The 20,127-nt window shown below is 39.2% G+C and overlaps 9 protein-coding genes and 1 long non-coding RNA gene across 12 annotated transcripts; 6 read left to right on the top strand and 4 right to left on the bottom strand.

Moving 5' to 3' along the window:
- The first annotated feature begins 10 nt into the window (after window positions 1–10).
- Window positions 11–4,345, top strand: LOC116921873 (ubiquitin carboxyl-terminal hydrolase 15). The gene is given in 18 exon segments (XM_032928232.2): window positions 11–169; window positions 394–496; window positions 561–688; window positions 763–890; window positions 976–1,102; window positions 1,164–1,374; window positions 1,532–1,561; window positions 1,635–1,737; window positions 1,795–1,968; window positions 2,040–2,198; window positions 2,274–2,381; window positions 2,383–2,678; window positions 2,807–3,014; window positions 3,016–3,283; window positions 3,344–3,530; window positions 3,586–3,839; window positions 3,911–3,999; window positions 4,058–4,345. Coding segments are annotated over 17 exon segments (2,736 nt in total). The 5' UTR covers window positions 11–169; window positions 394–395; the 3' UTR covers window positions 4,223–4,345.
- Window positions 4,346–4,618: 273 nt separating this feature from the next.
- On the bottom strand, window positions 4,619–5,098 carry LOC123471297. The gene is made up of 2 exons (XR_006645718.1): window positions 4,902–5,098; window positions 4,619–4,738 (listed from the first exon to the last, which is right to left on the bottom strand). It is a non-coding gene; the product is annotated as an uncharacterized LOC123471297 (long non-coding RNA).
- A 121-nt stretch (window positions 5,099–5,219) lies between these two features.
- Window positions 5,220–19,807, bottom strand: LOC116921881 (60S acidic ribosomal protein P2). 2 transcript variants are annotated; one of them, XM_045172478.1, is made up of 4 exons: window positions 19,800–19,807; window positions 5,579–5,753; window positions 5,424–5,516; window positions 5,220–5,363 (listed from the first exon to the last, which is right to left on the bottom strand). In XM_045172478.1, exons 2-4 carry the CDS (start codon window positions 5,748–5,750, stop codon window positions 5,284–5,286), a joined length of 345 nt encoding a protein of 114 aa, XP_045028413.1. In that variant the 5' UTR covers window positions 5,751–5,753; window positions 19,800–19,807; the 3' UTR covers window positions 5,220–5,283. The 2 variants fall into 2 exon arrangements, with proteins under 2 accessions (XP_045028413.1, XP_032784133.1); XM_032928242.2 differs by lacking the exon at window positions 19,800–19,807 and adding an exon at window positions 6,303–6,419.
- On the top strand, window positions 6,571–8,107 carry LOC116921876 (lysophospholipase D GDPD1). Its single transcript, XM_032928238.2, has 5 exons — window positions 6,571–6,951; window positions 7,018–7,199; window positions 7,265–7,485; window positions 7,553–7,786; window positions 7,851–8,107. The coding sequence occupies exons 1-5, from the start codon at window positions 6,776–6,778 to the stop codon at window positions 7,971–7,973; spliced, it is 936 nt and encodes a 311-aa protein (XP_032784129.1). The 5' UTR covers window positions 6,571–6,775; the 3' UTR covers window positions 7,974–8,107.
- On the top strand, window positions 8,258–11,342 carry LOC116921875 (b(0,+)-type amino acid transporter 1). Of its 2 annotated transcripts, XR_004393691.2 has the most exons (14): window positions 8,258–8,425; window positions 8,488–8,598; window positions 8,656–8,757; window positions 8,838–9,005; window positions 9,079–9,184; window positions 9,257–9,390; window positions 9,457–9,556; window positions 9,626–9,794; window positions 9,872–9,975; window positions 10,048–10,144; window positions 10,216–10,365; window positions 10,432–10,600; window positions 10,676–10,801; window positions 10,862–11,342. XR_004393691.2 is itself a non-coding variant. In XM_032928237.2 (13 exons), the coding sequence occupies exons 1-13, from the start codon at window positions 8,383–8,385 to the stop codon at window positions 10,741–10,743; spliced, it is 1,521 nt and encodes a 506-aa protein (XP_032784128.2). In that variant the 5' UTR covers window positions 8,258–8,382; the 3' UTR covers window positions 10,744–11,342. The 2 variants fall into 2 exon arrangements, 1 of the variants encoding a protein (XP_032784128.2); XM_032928237.2 differs by having other exon boundaries at window positions 10,676–11,342.
- Window positions 12,075–14,279, top strand: LOC116921877. Its single transcript, XM_032928239.2, has 3 exons — window positions 12,075–12,544; window positions 13,419–13,751; window positions 13,816–14,279. Exons 1-3 carry the CDS (start codon window positions 12,383–12,385, stop codon window positions 14,098–14,100), a joined length of 780 nt encoding a protein of 259 aa, XP_032784130.2. The 5' UTR covers window positions 12,075–12,382; the 3' UTR covers window positions 14,101–14,279.
- LOC123471295 (histone H3) lies at window positions 15,709–16,218 on the bottom strand. Its single transcript, XM_045172476.1, has one exon. It carries the CDS (start codon window positions 16,203–16,205, stop codon window positions 15,795–15,797), a length of 411 nt encoding a protein of 136 aa, XP_045028411.1. The 5' UTR covers window positions 16,206–16,218; the 3' UTR covers window positions 15,709–15,794.
- On the top strand, window positions 16,419–17,007 carry LOC116921931 (histone H4). Its single transcript, XM_032928307.2, has one exon. It carries the CDS (start codon window positions 16,485–16,487, stop codon window positions 16,794–16,796), a length of 312 nt encoding a protein of 103 aa, XP_032784198.1. The 5' UTR covers window positions 16,419–16,484; the 3' UTR covers window positions 16,797–17,007.
- Window positions 17,752–18,366, bottom strand: LOC116921771 (histone H2B.1/H2B.2). The gene has a single exon (XM_032928124.2). The coding sequence runs from the start codon at window positions 18,338–18,340 to the stop codon at window positions 17,969–17,971; it is 372 nt and encodes a 123-aa protein (XP_032784015.2). The 5' UTR covers window positions 18,341–18,366; the 3' UTR covers window positions 17,752–17,968.
- On the top strand, window positions 18,676–19,702 carry LOC123466490 (histone H2A-like). Its single transcript, XM_045172477.1, has one exon. It carries the CDS (start codon window positions 18,733–18,735, stop codon window positions 19,111–19,113), a length of 381 nt encoding a protein of 126 aa, XP_045028412.1. The 5' UTR covers window positions 18,676–18,732; the 3' UTR covers window positions 19,114–19,702.
- Window positions 19,808–20,127: the final 320 nt, after the last annotated feature.

The following is a 20,127-nucleotide window of genomic DNA, read 5'->3' as shown; positions in this document are numbered from 1 at the left end:
AAGCAGTGCATAACGGATTTCTTTTCTAGAGGGAATAAGGTTAAACGCCGGTTAGTGGTTAGTCGATTTCTTGTATACAGACATAATCACATAATATTTTTGACATTGCGCTATCTTTAAAGGTTGTGATTGGATATTGGCTCAACTGTGTATTGGAAAAGATTTGTTGGTAAGTAAAAATAGATTTCTTACCGAAAGTCATTGCCTCGCATTGGCCTCGAAATGCATGTCAAAAACGAAACATTATAAAAATTTTTATCTGTTCTTTTCTCATTTAAATGTTTAAATAATTATCGTTTATCTGTCTTTTGAAAATTGGATTATCACTATTTCATCAACACACATAGCTCTAGAAAAGTTAATAGCTAAAAATGTTTCCTACTTTTTAAACAGACATGGCTGAAGGAACTACTATTGCAGGACCATCGGATAGTACCAGTGAATACAGTCAGATCAAAGATTTGATAGATCAACCCCTGAGTGATGGTGACACATGGTATGAGATGAGAGCAGTATGAATCTTTGATGCATAGTTTACTTTTGTTATTTATATCTTTCAGGTATATTATTGACCTCCATTGGTTCAACTCGTGGAAAAAATATGTTGGGTGGGATAAATGGGATCCCAACAATGTCAGAGATCCTGCATGTCATCCAGGAAATATTGATAATTTAGCTCTCCTAAAAGGTTGTTACAGAAAGTATTTTAAAATTTTGTCATTTCATTCAAATATTATAGTTTTTTTGTAAAAAAAAAAATAGAAAATACCATAGAATTAAAAGAACATCTGACAGAAGACATTGATTTTGCATTGGTACCTGAACCAGTCTGGAACTTACTTGTGAAATGGTACCAACTTACTCCTGGACAGGAACCAATAGCCAGAAAGGTTTTTATTTTTTATTTTTTCCCTTCTTCTTTACATATTAATCTTATAACCAACATTGCTTGTTGTCTATTTCTTATATTTTTAGGTTGTAGACCATGGAATGTTGACTAGTTATCTACGGGTCGAAATTTATTTGACGGAGCTTAAATTGGCCAAATACCCTGAGACTGAGAAAACATGTGTGAAGAAATTTAGCAAACGAGATACACTAGGTAAACTGACAGAAGCAATTCACACATCAGTTCACCAAATAATTAAATATATGTTTGTCAGAAACTGTCGAAAAAGTTCTACGTGACATATTTGAAATTCCCGAAAATAGCAACATACATCTGTGGACGAAATCAAGCAATCAAGCTTATGAAGAATTACCAATGAAAAAGCAATCAATCCAGGAACTAAGTCTAATGACAAACCAAACATTGGTGGCTGAAGTACAAAACGAGGATGGAACGTGGCCGCGAAAGACATCGTATTCAAAACGGTAGTCTGATTTATATAGTATTTATATTATTATTATTATTATTATTATTATTATTATTATTATTTTATTATTTTATTTTTTTTTATTTTTTTTTATTTTTTTATTTTTTTTTCAAATTGTTTTTCGCCAATTGTTTCCATATTTTGTAATTTTACAGGTCAGTAGTAGGGGCGTCTTATTCATCACTGTAAGAACTTAAGTTCATGCATTGTTTTGCTATTAAACAACTAATTTTTTTTCTCTTTTTCTAAATTATTCAGTCGCCATTACGATGGAGATTCTTCAGGTTCCCGTTCCGTTCAACCAGGTCTTTGTGGGCTTAACAATTTGGGTAACACTTGTTTCATGAACAGCGTCTTGCAAGTAGGTTAAACCATTCAGAACTTAGATAAAACTTATTAGTACTAACTGACGTTTTAGTGTATGTCAAATACTCCGCCCATTCAACGGTACTTTTTGGAAGAGCGACATTGGGCTGAATTGAACAAGGAGAACCCTCTAGGCAATCAAGGTGAAATAGCAAAAGCTTTCGCCGACCTCTTAAAAGCAATGTGGTCTGGCCAACACCATGCATTCCCTCCGAGAGCATTCAAGGTACCTTATTAACTTAAATCAAAATGTCTAGTTTTTAATTTATGTATGAATACATTTCTAAATTGGATTAGTTGCAAGTTGGCAGATTTGCTCCGCAGTTTTCCGGATACCAGCAACATGATTCACAGGAATTACTCACCTTTCTCCTCGACGGCTTACATGAAGATTTGAATCGGATTTTGAAGAAGCCTTACATTGAACTCAAGGACGCTGACGGACGTTCAGATGCGGTAGCTTATTATTTCTCATGGTACCGTTCGTTTACCTTCAACTCGTTTGTCTTCAACACTTGATTTTCTTTTTAGGACGTTGCACGTGAAGGTTGGGAAAATTATCGAAAACGGAACGATTCTGTTATAGTAGATCTCTTCCATGGGATGTTGAAGTCAACCTTGGTGTGTCCGGAGTGCGAACAAGGTCTCGGTTACCTTTGACCCGACATGTTATTTATCACTGCCAATGCCAGTCAAAAAGGAAAGACCAATTGAGTTGTATCTAGCACGCGTAGATCCTGAGCAGAAGGCTATGCGCTATCGAGTGATAGTACCAAAAATGGGTACGATTCTTGATTTGACTGAAGCTTTATCTAAGCTTTGTGGAATCCCAGCCGACCACCTGATTGTAGCCGACGTCCATCAGCATAAGTTTCACCAGGTCTTCACGAACGACAGCAGCATTTCTCAAATCAGCGAGCGTGATGTTATATATGCGTAAGTTTAAATAATATCCATAGATCTTCTTTATTGTCGTCAAATTCGTACTCATATTTCCGTCATAAAGAATAGAATCTAAATTTCATATTATTATATTGAAATCCATTTTCATATTTCCCATTTAGGTATGAGTTACCTGAAAGGCTTGGGACAACGGGCACTTGTTGTTTAGGTGTGTACCTAAAAGAAGTAAAAACTAGGAACAATTACGGCTACGGTAGCATGTTCGGTGTTCCCTTCATCCTTCAAGTGCCTCGTGAAGGGATGGATCATGATCAACTATACCAATGCATAGTGACCCGTATGAAACGTTATCTAAAATCATCAGATGATCCAGGAACTGGCAGGCCCATCGTCATCTGATGCTATCACGGATATATCGTCCACTAATCAAACCGTCTGTGAGAATGAGATGGACACCGAAGACGTTGACATGTCCCTCGAAAACGGAAACGAACTGCCTTGTATGGAGATCAATGGAATTGATTCTGCTGCGAAGGCGTCACAATCTAAACGACTTTTTTCCATGGATCTGGTCAACTTGAGTGGAAATTCAAGTCTTGGAAAAATTAAGGAAAATGGAAAGCTAATTACTCTTGCCGGTAAATTCGATATTCCTAACTAGTAATATTGCTTATATTAAAACGGATTCAAATTTACAGCAAAAAGTTTTGTATCTTGCGAATGGGACCCGGCTGTTAAGGAACTAAGTTACAATGCCGAAGCTGAAAAATACGCCGAAGACGCGTCGTCACAGCAAAGAGTAAATGTGAAAAAGCAAGTTCTTCAGCTAAAGGAATGCCTTGAAGTCTTTACCTCTATTGAACGATTAGGAGCTGATGATGCCTGGTATTATTTTCTCCTGATATCTGGTTGCAAGTTTCTAACATTTTTATAACCTTAGGTATTGTCCAACCTGTAAAAAGCATGTAAGAGCAACCAAGAAATTCGATTTGTGGTCGCTACCTGAAGTACTCGTCATCCATTTAAAGCGTTTTTCTTACACGCGGTCTCTACGAGACAAGCTTGATACATTGGTAGAATTCCCCATCCGTGGATTAAATATGGCCCCTTATATAATTGATCCAAATCCAACGGATGCCGTTTATGACCTGATCGGGGTCTGTAATCACTATGGAGGGCTTGGCGGTGGCCACTGTAAGTCAAAACTTAAAATCGTTCAACTTAGAAATTGACGTTATAATTTCCTTTAACTCGTTTGTTCTCAGATACTGCCTACGCGAAGAACAAGGATGATGGTTGTTGGCATTATTTTGACGATAGCAGTGTCTCTGAAGCAAGCGAGGAGTCTGTTTGTGTAAGTACAATATTGTGTTTTGGAGATTATATATTTTTTTAATCATCGATTTCAACAGTCGAAAGCGGCATATGTTTTGTTTTACATCCGGCGCAACCAAAACGGTAAATGGATTGAAAATGTCAGACCTCCTTTGACAAAGTCTTCCCCAGCACCCGTCCACAAGACGCACGCTAAGCGAAACTCAGCAAATGACAGCGAAGAAGATATGGATTCGAGTTGATTGTTTGCTCCTCATGGTTTTTCCGCTTTCAGTGCTAGTCCTTTACTCGTGCTGTGCTTTGTACAGAGCGTTTGGGAATGAAATTTGTTGGATATTTGGTGTATACTACACATTACCATTCAATTTTTTATTTATTACTTAGTAGTTAAGTAATTTTTGAATAAGTGTTAACAAATTGTATTTAATAGTTAATGTTGGTATATAAAATTAATTTATATTTACATATAATATTTATAGCTTTATTATATAAATTTAAGTTAGTAAATTTAACTTTTATTAACATTATCATTTTATAATTTTAACATTATTGGATTATTAACAATTGGCATTATATTTGTTATGTCAAGTATTTAATTAACGTTAAACAATAGATTAGTAGAGAACAGCATAAATAACTTTCATTTTAAATATTTTATTATTATTTTTTTTATTTATTACATATTACAGGTTGATGCAAATTTAAACATGGTCTTGCAGCGTACGGGAAGTCTTGTTCAATTGTATAACCAAGGTAACCTGTACAGAACAAAATTTTTTATTACTATGTCTAAAATTTTTCCATCTTTATAACTTAAAGAGACATATCAGTAAAAAAATTAATCCATCAGCATTATCAGTCGAAAGATGGTGTAAAAGAGTTCATCACTTAAGAGTTAGAAAAATTTTTTAAATTATTTACCTGTAGATGCTTGTTAACGACGCTTGGAACCACGAGACCTGAAGAAGCAGATTTGATTAGAACAATTATCAACAAGATGGCCTATTGCACTTGAAAAGGTTAATCAGGTAACAATAGATTGCCATCAGTAATTTTCAGTCGAAAGATGGTGAAAAAGGGTTCATCATTAACTATTTAAGGTTAGCTAGTAAAACAATAGTTACCTAAACAAGTGTGTGGTTCCGTAACATTTGTAGATGACGAAGCCCCTACCAGGCCAACAGTCCCTAAACCTAAATCACTAAAGGTTAATTATTCAATTATTTGTTTAAAATGACGTTATGGACATTTCAAAATGTATTTCCCACAGTTGTTAACAGTCAGAAACACTGAAATGAAGGGTTTAGTCAAAGAGACCAAAGCCCATGTCATCATCCTCTTCTTCGGATTCTTCTTTCTTCTCCTCTTTCTTCTTTTCCTCAGCTAGTATAAACAGAATCATATTATCTACTATTTAAGACATTACCAATTGTAGATTCTTACCCTTGGCTGGGGCAGCTCCACCGGCCGGTGCAGCGGCGACGGCAGCAGGGGCGGCACCACCACCAGCTGGCATGGAAGCAAGTTTGGCTTGCCCTAAAGACACATTTTAAAGACTTAATTGTAGACACAAGTGTAAACAGAAATGACATTCTCACCTTCAGCCATCAAGGTTTGGAGGTTCTTTCCCTTGAGTTCAGCAATCACTTTACTGAGCTTGTCAGCTTCAGCTTCAATACCAACAGAGCTCAAGATCTTCTCGATGTTCTCAGCAGTTGGGGCTTCATTGCCTCCCAAAGCAGCAAGTAGGTAAGCGGCGACGTAACGCATTTTCTGTGTGTATATAATCCAACTGATTATGATAGTCAGAATAACTATACAAATATTGAAGCCTAGTACATATCAGACAGTACGAATACATGAACTTCCATAGGACTGAAGTCCTCAAGTCATTTACTATCATCATTAATAACTGAACTTAACATAGAAACTAGAAAAACCTTCAATTCTAATTTAAAATTAAGCTGCAGCCAGCAATACAACTTCGTGACTCAGGAATTGGATCCGTGTTTCTCATCAGATTTTCAGATGAAATACTTTTTCTCATCATCGTCACGTGTTTGCATGAAATGAGTTTCCAGAAATCAGTATAATAATTGCGTACGGTCTTGGATGTTAAAGATTTTGAAGGATATAATTTTTGGCAGTTGTGGACTAATCCAATTCCGACATTTACCGCCACATAAAACATTGACACATTGTCATTAAAATATTCAGCAAATTTAACATTAAAATATAAGTTTTACGATTCTTTAATGCAATCGGTTCGGTTATCATAACTTAATGGTATACATTTAGCAAGTGAACTCAAAATTTACTTACAAGTCTTGAAGACACGAAACGTGCAATCCGCTACAATGAAGTTAGATGCGAATGATGGTCGACGAGGTAAAGGAGGGCGCTTCGGTTTGAGTACAGGAAAATGCAGAGCTGCAATTTCTGAACAAAACATTCTTTATTTTCTTAAAACCACAAAAAGTTTGAAAAGATTTTATGGAATTATTATTTATAATGTATTAAAATATAAAATGAATGATACATTCATCATAAACTCAACCTAAAAAATAAATACTGGCATTGTGTACTGCATGTCAATAACACACTCATCGATCTGCCGAGAATGTGCGGTAAAAATTACTGCAGCAAATCCATCACAATGATTTCGGTCTCATAGCGCATACTCGAATTTCTCATCATATCATTTGCGATATGGTAACTTAAATATCAAAGTCCAACTTGTTACAGGATTCTCGAGTTTCTGCATCCATCCAAGAAACATTCTAGTGATTTCCATTATGGCGTTTCTATCCGTTATTATTGCGAGTCTTAGTTCCTATGCCGTTACTTCCTTGGTATTACTGCATTACCCAAATCTACTTCACAAGTCAAAAAATTTTAGAAAAATCAAACACATTAGTCATCGTGGTGGTGCTGGAGAAAACTATGAAAACACATTGACTGCATTTGCACAGTAATTCTCATGTTACATGTAAATACCTCTGTATTCAGTGATTATCAGCATGGCTTTACATTTTAGTGCTGTCAGTCTTGGGACAGACATGCTAGAACTTGATTGTCATATAACTAGAGATAAACAAGTTGTTGTAGCACACGACCCTTCACTCCTGCGACTCACTGGGGTTGATGCATTTATTGAAGACCTGGATTACCATGAACTTCCCCTTCTTAAAACCACCCTTAATATTGACTTTGAACCTGGTATCAATCATTTACAACTTACTTATGTAATTTTGGATAAATCACATTTCTTAACACCACCACAGGCAAGCATTTCACTGGATTAGAAGATGAAACCCATCGCAAAATTCCACTCTTAAAACATGTCTTTGAGTCTTTTCCTGATGTGGTGATAAATATTGATGTCAAAAAAGGAGATGATGAACTGATAGAAGAAATCAGCAAGCTAATTACTGCTCATAAAAGAGAAGGATCAACCATATGGGGAAGTTTCAAAGAAGAATCTAGTCTGAAATGCTACAACCAGGTATTTGATTTATTACGAGTACCATCAAATTCTTCTTCATGTTTTAACCATACATATTATGTTTCAGAATCCCGAAGTTGGTCGCTATTTTTCAATAAAAGGGGTGATCAAACTCTATTTATACTTTTTTACGGGACTTCTCCCCTTTATCCCACTGGCGGAAACTCATCTTGAAATACCTCTCTATTCCGTGAAAGACATTAGTCACCGGACACGCCGCCAACAAATGTATCTTCAACTTGTAAGATTTTTGATTATACGACCTGCACTTTTTAGGCATCTTAACAAACGAGGAATTCCGGTATTAAATTTGTAAACACTTTTTATTAATATAGGTTTTAAGTCACATAATTGTCTCATTATAGACTTATGCTTGGGTGCTAAATACAGAAAATGAATTCCAAGTGGCATTCAATGCCGGAGTGAATGGAATCATGACTGACTATCCTACAAAGCTGCGCAACTTTCTCCGCACACAAAATTGTTAATTTATAACAAGACAATTTACAAGCACAACAGTATTAACATAAAGAGCAAAATCCTTAGTCATTGTTTCATTTCATCCGTGTCGTGGAAAACTGTAGAGCTTTTCGAAATATAGCACGCGTTTTCTCAGCCGCAACTTACCCCGTTTACCGTCATCACGCGTATCTTCAATAAAATGAGTCCAGGACAAACCCAACGCAGGAAACGATTTGAACTCAGTAATACAATGGACGGTGCATTCGTTATAGCCAAATCGTGACGAAGCATGTCCGAAATTCAATGCTCTCAAGACGCAGGTAGGAGTACGTGTAAATGTATCCTTGTACTGTACCACGGAGAAAAATAACGAAAAGAGCGTTCAGTAGCTCTCGTCACTTCGAACACTGTGCTACTGGATAATTGGAACTAGAAATGGAAAATGCTGCATTCGATTCTTCTGGTGAGGCATCTAAAGGTACATTTATTCAAACAAGAGTATATTTTGATTCAAACTGATGTTTACATAACCACGTTAAGGCGAATCTTTGGCGGGCCGACATCCCAATCCAGCGGCGGCGGATGGTTTGGAGCTGAAACGCAAAGTAGGACTATTCAGCGGGGTGGCACTGATCGTCGGCAACATGATAGGTACTTTATAAGCAAATTAAACGATAGAAAATCATAAATAATTCATTTTCGTTGCAGGTTCTGGAATCTTTATTAGTCCCGGTGGAGTGTTGCAAAGATCTGGCTCGGTTGGACTCGCTTTAGTTATGTGGGCGGCATGCGGTCTTTTGGCCATCTTAGGTATTTTTAACATTTTCCCAGTAATAATTCATTGAACTATTCATATTTTTCACACAAAATTTTCTACCCGTACGTCATAGGTTCGCTATCTTACGCCGAACTGGGGACCTTAATCCCTAAATCGGGTGGTGAATATTCGTATCTCATCGACGGATTGAGTCCTTTGCATCCATTCTGGGGCCCATTGCCGGCTTTCCTTTATTCTTGGATCAGCGTTTTATTATTGAGACCGACTACATTTGCTGTTGGTAAATCACTACAGGTCAAATTGACGTTCTACCTTCAGATTTCAAATGGAAAAGAATTTATATTTCGTCTTAGGTTGCCTAAGTTGCGCCAGTTACACTGTCTATCCGATTTTGACATCGTTGGGTTTCTGTCTCGACGCCGACAAAGAAGATTTGCTGATCAAAATAACTGCCATATTGTACGGAAGAGACGGAGCGAACAAATATTGATCCTTTTCTATTAGCAAACTCTTTTTTTCTTACGAAATAAGATATATAGGTTTGATCACAGCTCTCAATTGCTACAGCGTTGATTGGACGATCCGAGTTCAGAATGTGTTCACTGTAGCAAAACTTGTCGCCATCGTCGTACTGATCGGATGCGGAATCTATCAGCTGTCTACCGGTGAGTTCGTCAATTTCCTTTTGAAATTGACTCCAAACATTTAAACGTTTTCAAAAATGTTTGCAGGAGGAACACAATACCTGGCCCAAGGATTTGAGGGATCAACGACGGAATTCGGAACCTTGGCTACCGCCTTTTACGGAGGACTATGGGCATATGATGGATGGTATCGAGATCGAGGATGTGTGATGTGCTTTTAGTCGCGTCTTCGGAGATTGAATCGCTTCCTAAATAGGAATAACCTCAACTTTGTCACCGAGGAGATCAAAAACCCTTACGTCAACCTACCGCGGGCTATCATGATCGGTATTCCATTGGTGACCGTCTGCTACCTGGCCGTCAACGTAGCTTACCTCACCGTACTGAGTCCTCAGGCCCTGATAAATTCCGACGCCGTTGCCGTGGTACGTGCCTCCAAGAATATCTAGTAGAATTTGCATTAAAAATTTTGTATAACCATGTTTTAAAATGTAATGGCTAGGAAGTCGGTAATTATCTCCTGGGCCCTGTAGCCTTTTTCATACCTCTAGCAGTGGCCATGTCCACGTTTGGGGGAGTGCTCACTGGCGCATTTGCCACCGGAAGGTTTTTTTTTTTAATTCTACAAACGTCTTGCCATGTTTTCCAACTTCCTCATTGGGCATTGACGGTTTGCAGGTTGTGTTTTGCTACAGCAAGGGAAGGCCACATGGTTGATGTCTTGTCCTACGTTCACGTTGAAAGTCGAATTCCTACCCCAGCTCTCATTTTTACGGCAAGTTTTCCCCATTGAAACACAAAAAAGAAGCTTATATTACTGTCTTTCATACCACCTGTTTGTAACAGGCAATTATAGCTCTAATCCTAGTGGCCTCCAAGAAAGTCACTAGTTTGATTGACTTTTTCACGTTCGCCGTCTGGATCTTTTACGTCTTGGCCATGATCGTTTTGCTCATTCTACGCAAAACAAAACCTGATGCTCGAAGACCCTATCGAGTACGAACGACTAGTTTCCCTAGTTTTTCATTTAACGAAAATTGATACTTTTTAAATGGCTATTAGGTTCCACTGTTTGTTCCAATTTTGACGATTGTTATTGGTTCGTACCTCGTTGTGGCACCGATCGTGACCGACCCGGCTATTGAGTACCTTTACGTCCTCGGCGTCCTGTTCATTGGCGTCTTAGTTTACATCCCCTTTGTTTACTACAAATGCTCATTGGGTTTCATGGGTAAAAACTACAAATCCTAAATTTCCATTCGGTTTCAGTTAACAAAAGAAATTGAGCGTAACGAATGTTTAATAGGACCTATTACAAGACTCGTTCAGTTAATACTAAGCGTGGGCCCAACACTGAAGCCGGCCGCTGACTAGACCTATTGGATTATATGCAGTGTACTCGTTTATTTCTCTGCCTGTCGTATGCTACAAGGTGCACTGATTTAACACGGGTACGTCTTCCGAAAATTGACGACTTTTTATGTTCCGTTAGGACACGCGATACCACATCCAGGACGCGGCTGTCGGATTTGATCGTCTTGCAAACGACAACAAAATACATTCAGTTCTACATTGATTTTTTTTCCCCTTTTCTTCAACCGTTTTTCATAAATCCTCTTAGCTGTAGAAGGCGTAAACGAGCCGGTTACAACGCAATCCCCAATTTAGTTTTTAGTTTTTCGAATCGCATATTTTAGAAAACCTATTTACACGTTAGGTTTTTTACAATCCACTTTTTACAGTGATAGGACGTAATTCTCGTAATTCTCGTGTCAAAGAAGCGGACGCACGTCAATGACATTGTCGTACAGTATTTAGCCTTTTGCTTCTAAAGAAGCTCTGCAAAAAACGGGGAAACATTTCAAATCCAGTTAAGTCTTCTTCGTTGATTTTTACATTTCTTTGACGTTCCTCGAATACTTATTCGGTATGCATACTTACCTCAATTCAATAAACGGATTTTATTTCGTTGACTTTTTCTTATACGTATACGCCCTACGGGTTGGCCCCACCTTCTCCTGAGCTTCTATGTCTTTATTCTTTTTTCTTTTTCCGTAGAGGTGCTCGTCTGGTGATTGAGATAATTATCAAACAGCAGCTTGTAATCAATAATTAATATTAAATAAGGAAACGGCAGACGTGTAAACCGCCTCAAGAATTGGAACTTGAAAATGTAACACGCAACTCACTTTTCCCGATAGGTCATGACGAACGAGGCATGGAAAATTTCCTGGTGCGATAGCAACCTATACCTGCTGGGTTTTGTGATGTGTAACGGTAATCCGGTGCGTAGCCGCGTTTCGCAAGGAAAATCAAATAAAAACCTCGATCAGTTATGTTTGCTCCAACCGAAATCTGACTCATCTGCGAAAGCCAAGAATCTTTCTATTTACGTGAAAAAGAATAACATCTGTCTGACACAGATCCATTGAAGATAGTCGAAAAAACGGAGTGTGATTGAGATTTCATAGAAACAGGAAAACCTAAAGAAAAAAAGAAAATAGAATTTAACGAACTTAAACTGTTTACAAGTTCATTGTTGAATTGAAAAAAATATATATATATATACTTCTTTACGCTAAGAATAAAAAGGAAGATGAATGGCTACGTTGTCAGTAAAAAAAACTTGAAGGGATCTTTTATTATCATCTTATGTGACATCTGGCAATGCCAGTGTTTCCCTATATAGGTTCCTAAGCTTCATCTTCGTGTTCAGTCAGTTGTTGGGCGCCGCCACGTTTGGACGTTCTCTCTCTTTCACCTGCTAGTTACATCGTGTCATTTTCCGTGTGGCCACGTTACAATATTCAAGCCATTGAAGAACAGCATTGACAACAACAACACAAAAAGGGGGGCACACCTGTTCTTCTAGCATAGCTAAATCCGGCAATGTGGTGACGACACGTTTTTCTGTTACCGGTATTCATTTTTACGTCAAAACAGCAGGGTGGAAAGAGGAGAATAGTGGGTGCGGAAGTGGGGTTGATTGTTTGATGGGACGCAGTCATAGAAAATGCGGCAACAAGAGCATCAACAACTGAGCGAAATGGATAACAACGACCGGAAACGTGACGAAACAACATCGCTTGATTCCACAGTTCAACACAAAGCGTCCGTCAAGGGACGGATCAACAACGACCCTCTACCGCTATCTAATTGCGATTTAAATTTGAAGGTACATCTCACTTCTCCATAGTGTTTTTCTAGTTAGACATTGTCCATATTTTTCTGCTACTTCGTGTCCCAGTTTTTGAAGGAAAAAAAGGGAAATTCTATTCGTTATCTGACCTGGTAATGACGTCACTTACAATCTCAAACAAGCTTGTCGAAATTGGCCACTAGGGCTATTTTGGCCGATAGGATATTTGAGTGGTTACCTCCTCTCGTAGTACTTATCGTGAGTGTATACTCACCAAACAAGTTCATTGTCGACAGAAGTTGCTACGTTTCAGGTGTGTCGTTCCAGTGGTGTGTGTGGTTTTTCATCCTTTCTCTTGTATCAAAATATAGACACGTATAGATTCTCTACCTCTGAGTGTGTATGTGTGTGTAACGCTTCCGGCGCTACACCATCTGTCCCATCGTCCGTTCCGCTTCAGGGATCCTCTCCATTCCTCTTTGTTTGTCCGCTCTGCGTGAGTGTGTAAGAGACATACCTACGTTTTCCCTGTATCAGGGATTTCATTTTTTTTTTCTTCTTTCTTTTTCAGCCGTGGGAAATAATGATTTTACTCTCATAAATGGCGATCATAACGATTGTATATACAAAGCGCTAATCAATTGATTCACTAGTAGGCTTTTGTTGAACAACCTTCACTAATTTTCCTTTTTTTCTCCCAATATTGGCGTGACGAAAAAAAAATGTCGGTATATAGTTATCGTGTGAAATGATTCAACATAAAAAATTTATGTTCCGTATCTCGGAAAAAAAACAAAAACCTTTTGGTTTCTAAATCGAGTCAAAGATTTCTAACTATCGTTTTTTTTCCCATCTACGTTCTACACTATTGCGCAACAAACTAAACGTAACCATTATTCTAAATATCCAGTTTGCAGAAGATACGAACAGGATCGACGAGCGAGCCTCGCCCACATCCATGTCGATTGAAGGTAGCCAAGAGACGGTCCGTCTACCGGCCACTTTTGGGGTGAAATTCCTCGGCAAACGGGAAGCCCGTGGGCTTTGGGGTATCAAGTTCACGCGCAAACCTGTTGACGACATGGTGGCACTAGCCAAAAACCTTAAACCGGGCACCTCCTTGCCTCATCTTCACTTTAAGGTCGACTCCGCAGGTGTTACAATCAGCGAAATGCCCGATAATCGTTCTCGAGATTTCGAGACAGGTTTTTACCCAGTCGACATCATCTCCTACGGTGTCCAGGTGCGATTAATCGTTAGTGATAACGTTTTGTAATGGCTTGATTTGTTGGTTTTGAAAAAAAAAGGATGTTGTCTACACGAGGGTGTTTTCGATGATCGTCGTTCGTGATACGACGGCCATCTCTCCTTCGGCGCTAATGGGCGGCACGGCGGCTCCGTTCGAATGCTATGCGTACGTCTGCGATAGCCGACAGAGTGCCAGGACGTTGACCATTGCCTTGGCAACGGCTTTCCAGGAATTCAGTAAGACGGTCAAAAACCAAAAGACCAAGCACAAACGCATCGCCATCGACTTGCGCACGCCCGAACAAATGGCCGCCGACTGTGAGGATCAAGAAACCGAGGCGTGAACCATTTTTTTTTCCCTCGTCACTTTCTTTTAATTGCCCCCTCTCTGTTTTTTTTTTTTTCCTTTCGCGTGTGACTTTTTTTTTTACGTTTCTCCCAAATTCCTCCAATGTAGAATTTTATTTGATTATTCGGTGTAATTTTGGAGAATTATACTGCAGCAGACTTTTGTCCATAAATAGTTTAGTGTTTACGAATTCTCATTCTTTTGCGTAAACAAACCACGCAGTTCGTCTGATCGAAACATGGCGACGTACTTCTGTTACAAGATGTAAAGGAATGCAAAATAGCTGCTGGTTTTTGTTCCAGTCTAATTGCTACCACCAACCACCGTTCGTTAAGTAAAAAAAGAGTAGTAAGAAAGAAAATGTGACATTACTCGTGATCTAGAACCGTAAGAAACACAAAGAAAACTATTCTAAAATTTCCGTAATCAAGGAAAGGTTAACTCTGTGCCACCTCGTCTGCATATCCTAAGTCTTGCTGTCTTATCGAATGGTATGCAACGTAATGCATTGCTCCACATTTTTATTTGAACATTATCTGCTCTTGTCCGTCTGTTGGCTATTTCACGTCATGTAACATCGTCTCGCGGTTTTTTTTTATTGTCGTTTTCTTGCCAAAGGATTATTACGTGAAGAAAATGAAATTTAAAAGATTCGCAAGCTATTTGACACCCTGTTGGTGGGTCAGTAAACGAATCATTCATTTATTGTGCGTCACCAAAAATTTCACAGGTTCTTAGCGGTTGCGATAAGGACCGTGAATTTTCAGTGGCGCCAACACGATTAGGTGCCGTTACGTTCCTTCAAGCTAATAACCTACATAGATGTAGACAATGATGGATGTGTAATTATCATTGAGTAAAGTCATGTATGCAGGTCTAGAATTTCCATCAATCCCCATGGCGATTTTTACGGATTTCTGGTTCAGTAGGATTTTCGACCGCCGCGTGCGGGAAGTGCGGTCTGCTTCCCCATTTTTGGACGAACGCACAATAACCTTAATCGAGCAACGGTCTATTACCATCTCCTGCAGGGAATGTTATAAAATTATCGAATGAAAAAAAATATGTAAGAAGTACTATATTGTACCACTATCCTTTTTCATTCTGTATCATGCGTTTAAGTGTTTTCAATTGCACATTTTTCCTGGATTTAGACCTTTTGCACTAACGTAGCGGTGGGACTCATTCGGATCTCGAAACTATTAAGGACTGTGTAATATTTCGGCCGTACGCGATCACCCAATGCGGGTTTTGAATAAGGTATGTTGAATATTTAAAAAGGACATCATAGTTCAGCAAGCAATTTTGTGTAAATGAAACTCATTCAGCCACATTTCAGGTCCGATTTAGACCGTAGCTGAAGGTCGATATATTGCATGGTTCCCATCTTAACGACGAGCAGCTCTTGCTACAAGCCAAATTGGACCACACAACCATAATTCAGGCCAGCATGAAATGCAGTCTAGAATATCGTTACGTGTAAAAAATAACTAGTATATCACAATTCTCATTCAATTGTAACAAGATTTTTCATCAAAAATAACAGTTAGGCTTACTAAGACGCAAAAAATAACGAGGAATTGAAGTCTTAAATTCCATGGACTATACTAAAGAAGCATTGATTTCTTGACCTGAACCTCTGGTGGCCCTGAAAAGAGCCGTTGGAGAATTGAAAGATCAAAAATGCAATTAAGCACGTTCACCACGGATACGACGAGCCAGTTGGATGTCCTTGGGCATAATGGTAACTCGTTTGGCATGGATGGCACACAAATTGGTATCTTCAAAAAGACCAACCAAGTAGGCCTCGCTTGCCTCTTGCAAGGCCATGACGGCCGAGCTCTGGAACCGCAAGTCGGTCTTGAAATCTTGGGCGATTTCTCGGACCAAGCGCTGGAAGGGCAACTTGCGGATCAGAAGCTCAGTCGACTTCTGGTAACGGCGAATCTCTCGGAGAGCGACGGTTCCGGGACGATAACGATGGGGTTTCTTGACACCGCCAGTGGCTGGGGCACTCTTACGAGCAGCCTTCGTGGCCAACTGTTTGCGGGGAGCCTTACCACCGGTGGATTTGCGAGCAGTCTGCTTCGTACGAGCCATTTTCTTCAATGGAAATTTGCAACCTACAGTTGTTGGAAGCTGTTGTACTTATATATGGTGAGTGGAAGCAGCGAAGCCAAGGCTCTTTCACGCCATTGGTCAGAATAAAATGGGAGGGAAAACGAGTAGGGTACAGAACACAAAGCGTCTCGGTTGGGATAGGGTCAATAGCGAAAATAGACATTAGCCAATCAGGGTGGGACTATTGGGTTTATAAAGGGGAAACCAGATAAAACATTTTATCATTCAGTATTTTCTATATTTCTGAACACACTTAAAATGACTGGTCGCGGTAAAGGAGGCAAAGGACTCGGTAAAGGAGGCGCGAAACGCCATCGCAAAGTTTTACGTGACAACATTCAAGGCATCACCAAGCCGGCCATTCGTCGTCTTGCCCGCCGAGGTGGTGTCAAACGTATTTCTGGTCTTATCTACGAAGAGACCCGTGGTGTATTGAAGGTATTTCTTGAGAACGTTATTCGTGACGCTGTTACGTACACCGAACACGCCAAGAGGAAGACCGTGACGGCCATGGATGTCGTATACGCCTTGAAACGCCAGGGTCGCACTCTGTATGGTTTCGGCGGTTAGGTTTCACAGACTTCCACTGCTTCTGAACTCATCGGCCCTTTTCAGGGCCACCACTTATTAAAGAAAAAAGGATGTCCCTGCTTTTCGAATGTTTACAGAAAAGTTAAAATAAAAGATATGTGCAAGAGAAATTATCTTTCTCTTTCGCCGAAAATGGTCGAAGCCACATTGCTTGTGTACTGTAGCAATCGAATACAATTTTCCATTTCAATATTAATGTTAATGCTACCATTTATGAACACTAATCATAGCAGACGCTGCTAAAAAAGTAAACTATTTCTAAAAGCGGTTTACAATTTCTTTCCACAGGAACCCAAAATAACTACATTCGTTCATTCAATGCTAGACTGTCTTTATGATTACCATACCAACAATTAAGCTCCCTTTAAAGTGGGGTAAATAATGACCACCAGTAAATATTTCTAATAACGAATTTGCATAACACTAGTGTGGCTACCACCTAGGTCTCAAGAAGGCTTAAGAGTACAAGTGAACGTTTGAGGAATATTAGGCAATGCAGAGTTTCAAATTATAGTCGATTATCTAACATTCTTTATTTTATGTTTGTTCTTTTGGCAACACTGGTTGTTTGCAAATTTTGTTTTTCTCTGAATTATCTTACCCTTCCTTCTTTCTTTAATTTTCTTGAAAATCGTAGTCCTTGAATCTCGTTGAATTGGGTAGTCATTAAGCAGAAGTTCCCTTAGGAATGCAACGCAAAAATGTGTTCTCCACCAAACCCCATCATTTGTTTTCCACGACAGCTTATTCCGTTTCTTACCCTGCCTGCGATGAAGATTCTTCCAACCGAGTGCTACACGTGCGACATTTTGTCGAATATCTTTGGTGCCAATGGATGCATTAACTTGAGACCCTATCCTTTTTAGTTTGGACAAGGCCCACAGTACATACACTTAAGCTAGGCAAGTATTGATAATAAATGTCAGAGTAAAAATAATTCTCTTTCTTATATTTCTATTTGTTGAAAATTTGTCGCTCGTTATTACAATTTGTCCAATCTGACAGTCAAACATCTTCAATCCCTTTAGAAATGGTTACTACAAAATCATAGCAAAACATTGGTAGATTTGACTAGCGAGTGTAGCATATTCTAGCTCTTTAACAAGTTGGTGGCCCTGAAAAGGGCCGTTTAGTCTCAGAAACACCAGTATTTATTTGGTACTGGTGTACTTGGTCACAGCTTTGGTGCCCTCAGACACGGCGTGTTTGGCCAATTCTCCCGGCAATAGTAAACGCACAGCCGTTTGAATTTCGCGGCTCGTGATGGTAGATCTCTTGTTGTAGTGAGCAAGACGAGAAGATTCTCCAGCAATGCGCTCAAAGATGTCGTTGACGAAGCTGTTCATGATCGTCATGGCTTTGGAGGAGATGCCAGTGTCGGGGTGGACCTGCTTCAACACTTTGTAGATGTAGATAGCGTAGCTCTCCTTCCTCTTGCGCTTTTTCTTTTTGTCTCCTTTAACAATGTTTTTCTGAGCTTTGCCGGCCTTTTTCGCTGCTTTTCCACTTACTTTGGGAGGCATCTTATTTTTCTATGATAAAGATTGAATGCCAAACTACGTACTATGAGAGATGTAGTAGGTTTCCGTAGGTACTTTGGCCGTATATGTATCAGGAATCCATTTACTCATCTACCTGAAAGTAGCCAATTTCCCTTAGCTAGGGCCAATGAGGGTAGCTGATTAAAGCAGATGTTTCGGTAACAAAGACCGAATGGGGGGTTTTCCGTTGGAAACAGGAAAGCGTATTCTATGCCAAAACAGGAATTCCTGGAAGAACGTTGGCCATTGGTTAAAAAGGTTTAGTGCCTTTTTCCATATACCGCCCAACTGGGTATATAAAAGCATTTTCAATCTTGTTCTCATTAACAATTTCCTCAGTGTAGGAACTAGTTGATCTATTCTATACTCTTGTCATGTCTGGTCGTGGTAAAGGAGGCAAAGTAAAGGGAAAGTCAAAGACCCGCTCAAGCAGAGCTGGACTTCAATTTCCCGTCGGTCGTATCCACCGAATGCTCCGTAAAGGCTCGTACGCTGAACGTGTCGGTGCTGGCGCCCCTGTATATTTAGCTGCTGTCATGGAGTACTTGGCCGCTGAGGTACTTGAGTTGGCTGGAAACGCAGCTCGTGACAACAAGAAGACGCGTATCATCCCTCGCCACTTGCAATTGGCAATCCGCAACGACGAAGAATTGAACAAACTTCTCTCTGGTGTCACCATCGCTCAGGGCGGTGTTCTACCCAACATCCAGGCGGTTCTCTTGCCCAAGAAGACCGATAAGCCCGCCAAGGCCTAATTTCTTCGCCACTTCTATTGTAAAAAAAAAGGCCCTTTTCAGGGCCACCACATATTACAGAAACGTCAATATGCCACCGTTGTATTTTTGAAATATATTAAACTAGATTCAAATGACCATAGAGTCTGAACTTGGATTGGGTTTTCGTAGTTGTCAAACGTTCGTTTCGCTCCGAATGACTGCAATCTTTGTGTACAAGGCCGTAGTCTATTTTCTACCTGTTCCTTTTTGCCCCCTACTTCTTCCTACTAAATTTATCTGTAGTCGTGATCGTATAAATGGGTAAACCCATATTACGATTTGCCTGTTCCTTTTCATGGAGTTGCCTTATAGTTGTGATTTTTTTTTTGGCACGCCACTATTCTTAATTACCTTTAGATAATAATAAAAAAGCTTTTACTGGCTTTGTTCTGCGCATGTAGATGTGCTCAAGTGACTCATCATACATGTCGGTCATCAGCCCAATCAATAGTTTCCCGATCCTCACAATGCCCGTTCACGACACGAAATTGAATCATGTTGCTTTTTGATTATTTTTTAATGTGAAAGAAGAAAACATTTTAATACAATAATTACCGATTCAAACAGATATTCTCTTATATTGCAATTTAACTCTTTTGGGAATCGAGCGTCAAACAGATGGCGCGCATTACCAATGCTCAAATGTTGAGCCGTGAGTCATACACAAGTCTTGAGTTCAAACGTAATGTTGTATTGAAGGTAAGTATAATACTTTAATTTTTAAAAATGTATTTGTGAACGGAATTCTAAGTGAAATATAAATTTTCTTTGAATGCTCCTTCAAAATATTTCTAAGTGTTAAAAGATTGCCTTTAAAATTACAAGAAAAATGGTGCTAGTTGATGTACAACTCATGGCTCAATGGTAGAGTATCGGCATGGTGCGATTAATGTACAGGGTTCGATTCCTGGATGAGTCAAATAACGTTGATTAAGATTGTGATTTAATTTCAAATCGAATTATATATTATGCTACTTTCACAACTATCTGGAA

Source organism: Daphnia magna, linkage group LG4, assembly GCF_020631705.1.
Source record: "Daphnia magna isolate NIES linkage group LG4, ASM2063170v1.1, whole genome shotgun sequence".
NCBI lineage: Eukaryota > Metazoa > Arthropoda > Branchiopoda > Diplostraca > Daphniidae > Daphnia > Daphnia magna.
Note: the sequence above shows the minus strand (reverse complement) of the source record. Positions and strands in the feature narration are given on the sequence as shown.

What these genes read in the sequence shown, in the direction of transcription:
- LOC123471295 (XM_045172476.1), bottom strand. Translation starts at nt 16,205, where the DNA reads ATGGCTCGTACGAAGCAGACTGCTCGCAAATCCACCGGTGGTAAGGCT.
- LOC116921877 (XM_032928239.2), top strand. Translation starts at nt 12,383, where the DNA reads ATGCGGCAACAAGAGCATCAACAACTGAGCGAAATGGATAACAACGAC. An exon ending in ATTGCGATTTAAATTTGAAG is followed by an intron (nt 12,545 to 13,418) that starts GTACATCTCACT and finishes CTAAATATCCAG; the next exon opens with TTTGCAGAAGATACGAACAG. An exon ending in TCATCTCCTACGGTGTCCAG is followed by an intron (nt 13,752 to 13,815) that starts GTGCGATTAATC and finishes TGAAAAAAAAAG; the next exon opens with GATGTTGTCTACACGAGGGT.
- LOC116921931 (XM_032928307.2), top strand. Translation starts at nt 16,485, where the DNA reads ATGACTGGTCGCGGTAAAGGAGGCAAAGGACTCGGTAAAGGAGGCGCG.
- LOC116921771 (XM_032928124.2), bottom strand. Translation starts at nt 18,340, where the DNA reads ATGCCTCCCAAAGTAAGTGGAAAAGCAGCGAAAAAGGCCGGCAAAGCT.
- LOC116921876 (XM_032928238.2), top strand. Translation starts at nt 6,776, where the DNA reads ATGGCGTTTCTATCCGTTATTATTGCGAGTCTTAGTTCCTATGCCGTT. An exon ending in ACATTGACTGCATTTGCACA is followed by an intron (nt 6,952 to 7,017) that starts GTAATTCTCATG and finishes TTTACATTTTAG; the next exon opens with TGCTGTCAGTCTTGGGACAG. An exon ending in GTCTGAAATGCTACAACCAG is followed by an intron (nt 7,486 to 7,552) that starts GTATTTGATTTA and finishes ATTATGTTTCAG; the next exon opens with AATCCCGAAGTTGGTCGCTA.
- LOC123466490 (XM_045172477.1), top strand. Translation starts at nt 18,733, where the DNA reads ATGTCTGGTCGTGGTAAAGGAGGCAAAGTAAAGGGAAAGTCAAAGACC.
- LOC116921881 (XM_045172478.1), bottom strand. Translation starts at nt 5,750, where the DNA reads ATGCGTTACGTCGCCGCTTACCTACTTGCTGCTTTGGGAGGCAATGAA. An exon ending in CCAAACCTTGATGGCTGAAG is followed by an intron (nt 5,517 to 5,578) that starts GTGAGAATGTCA and finishes ATGTGTCTTTAG; the next exon opens with GGCAAGCCAAACTTGCTTCC. An exon ending in TGGAGCTGCCCCAGCCAAGG is followed by an intron (nt 5,364 to 5,423) that starts GTAAGAATCTAC and finishes TGTTTATACTAG; the next exon opens with CTGAGGAAAAGAAGAAAGAG.
- LOC116921875 (XM_032928237.2), top strand. Translation starts at nt 8,383, where the DNA reads ATGGAAAATGCTGCATTCGATTCTTCTGGTGAGGCATCTAAAG. An exon ending in TTCTGGTGAGGCATCTAAAG is followed by an intron (nt 8,426 to 8,487) that starts GTACATTTATTC and finishes AACCACGTTAAG; the next exon opens with GCGAATCTTTGGCGGGCCGA. An exon ending in GGCGCATTTGCCACCGGAAG is followed by an intron (nt 9,976 to 10,047) that starts GTTTTTTTTTTT and finishes GACGGTTTGCAG; the next exon opens with GTTGTGTTTTGCTACAGCAA.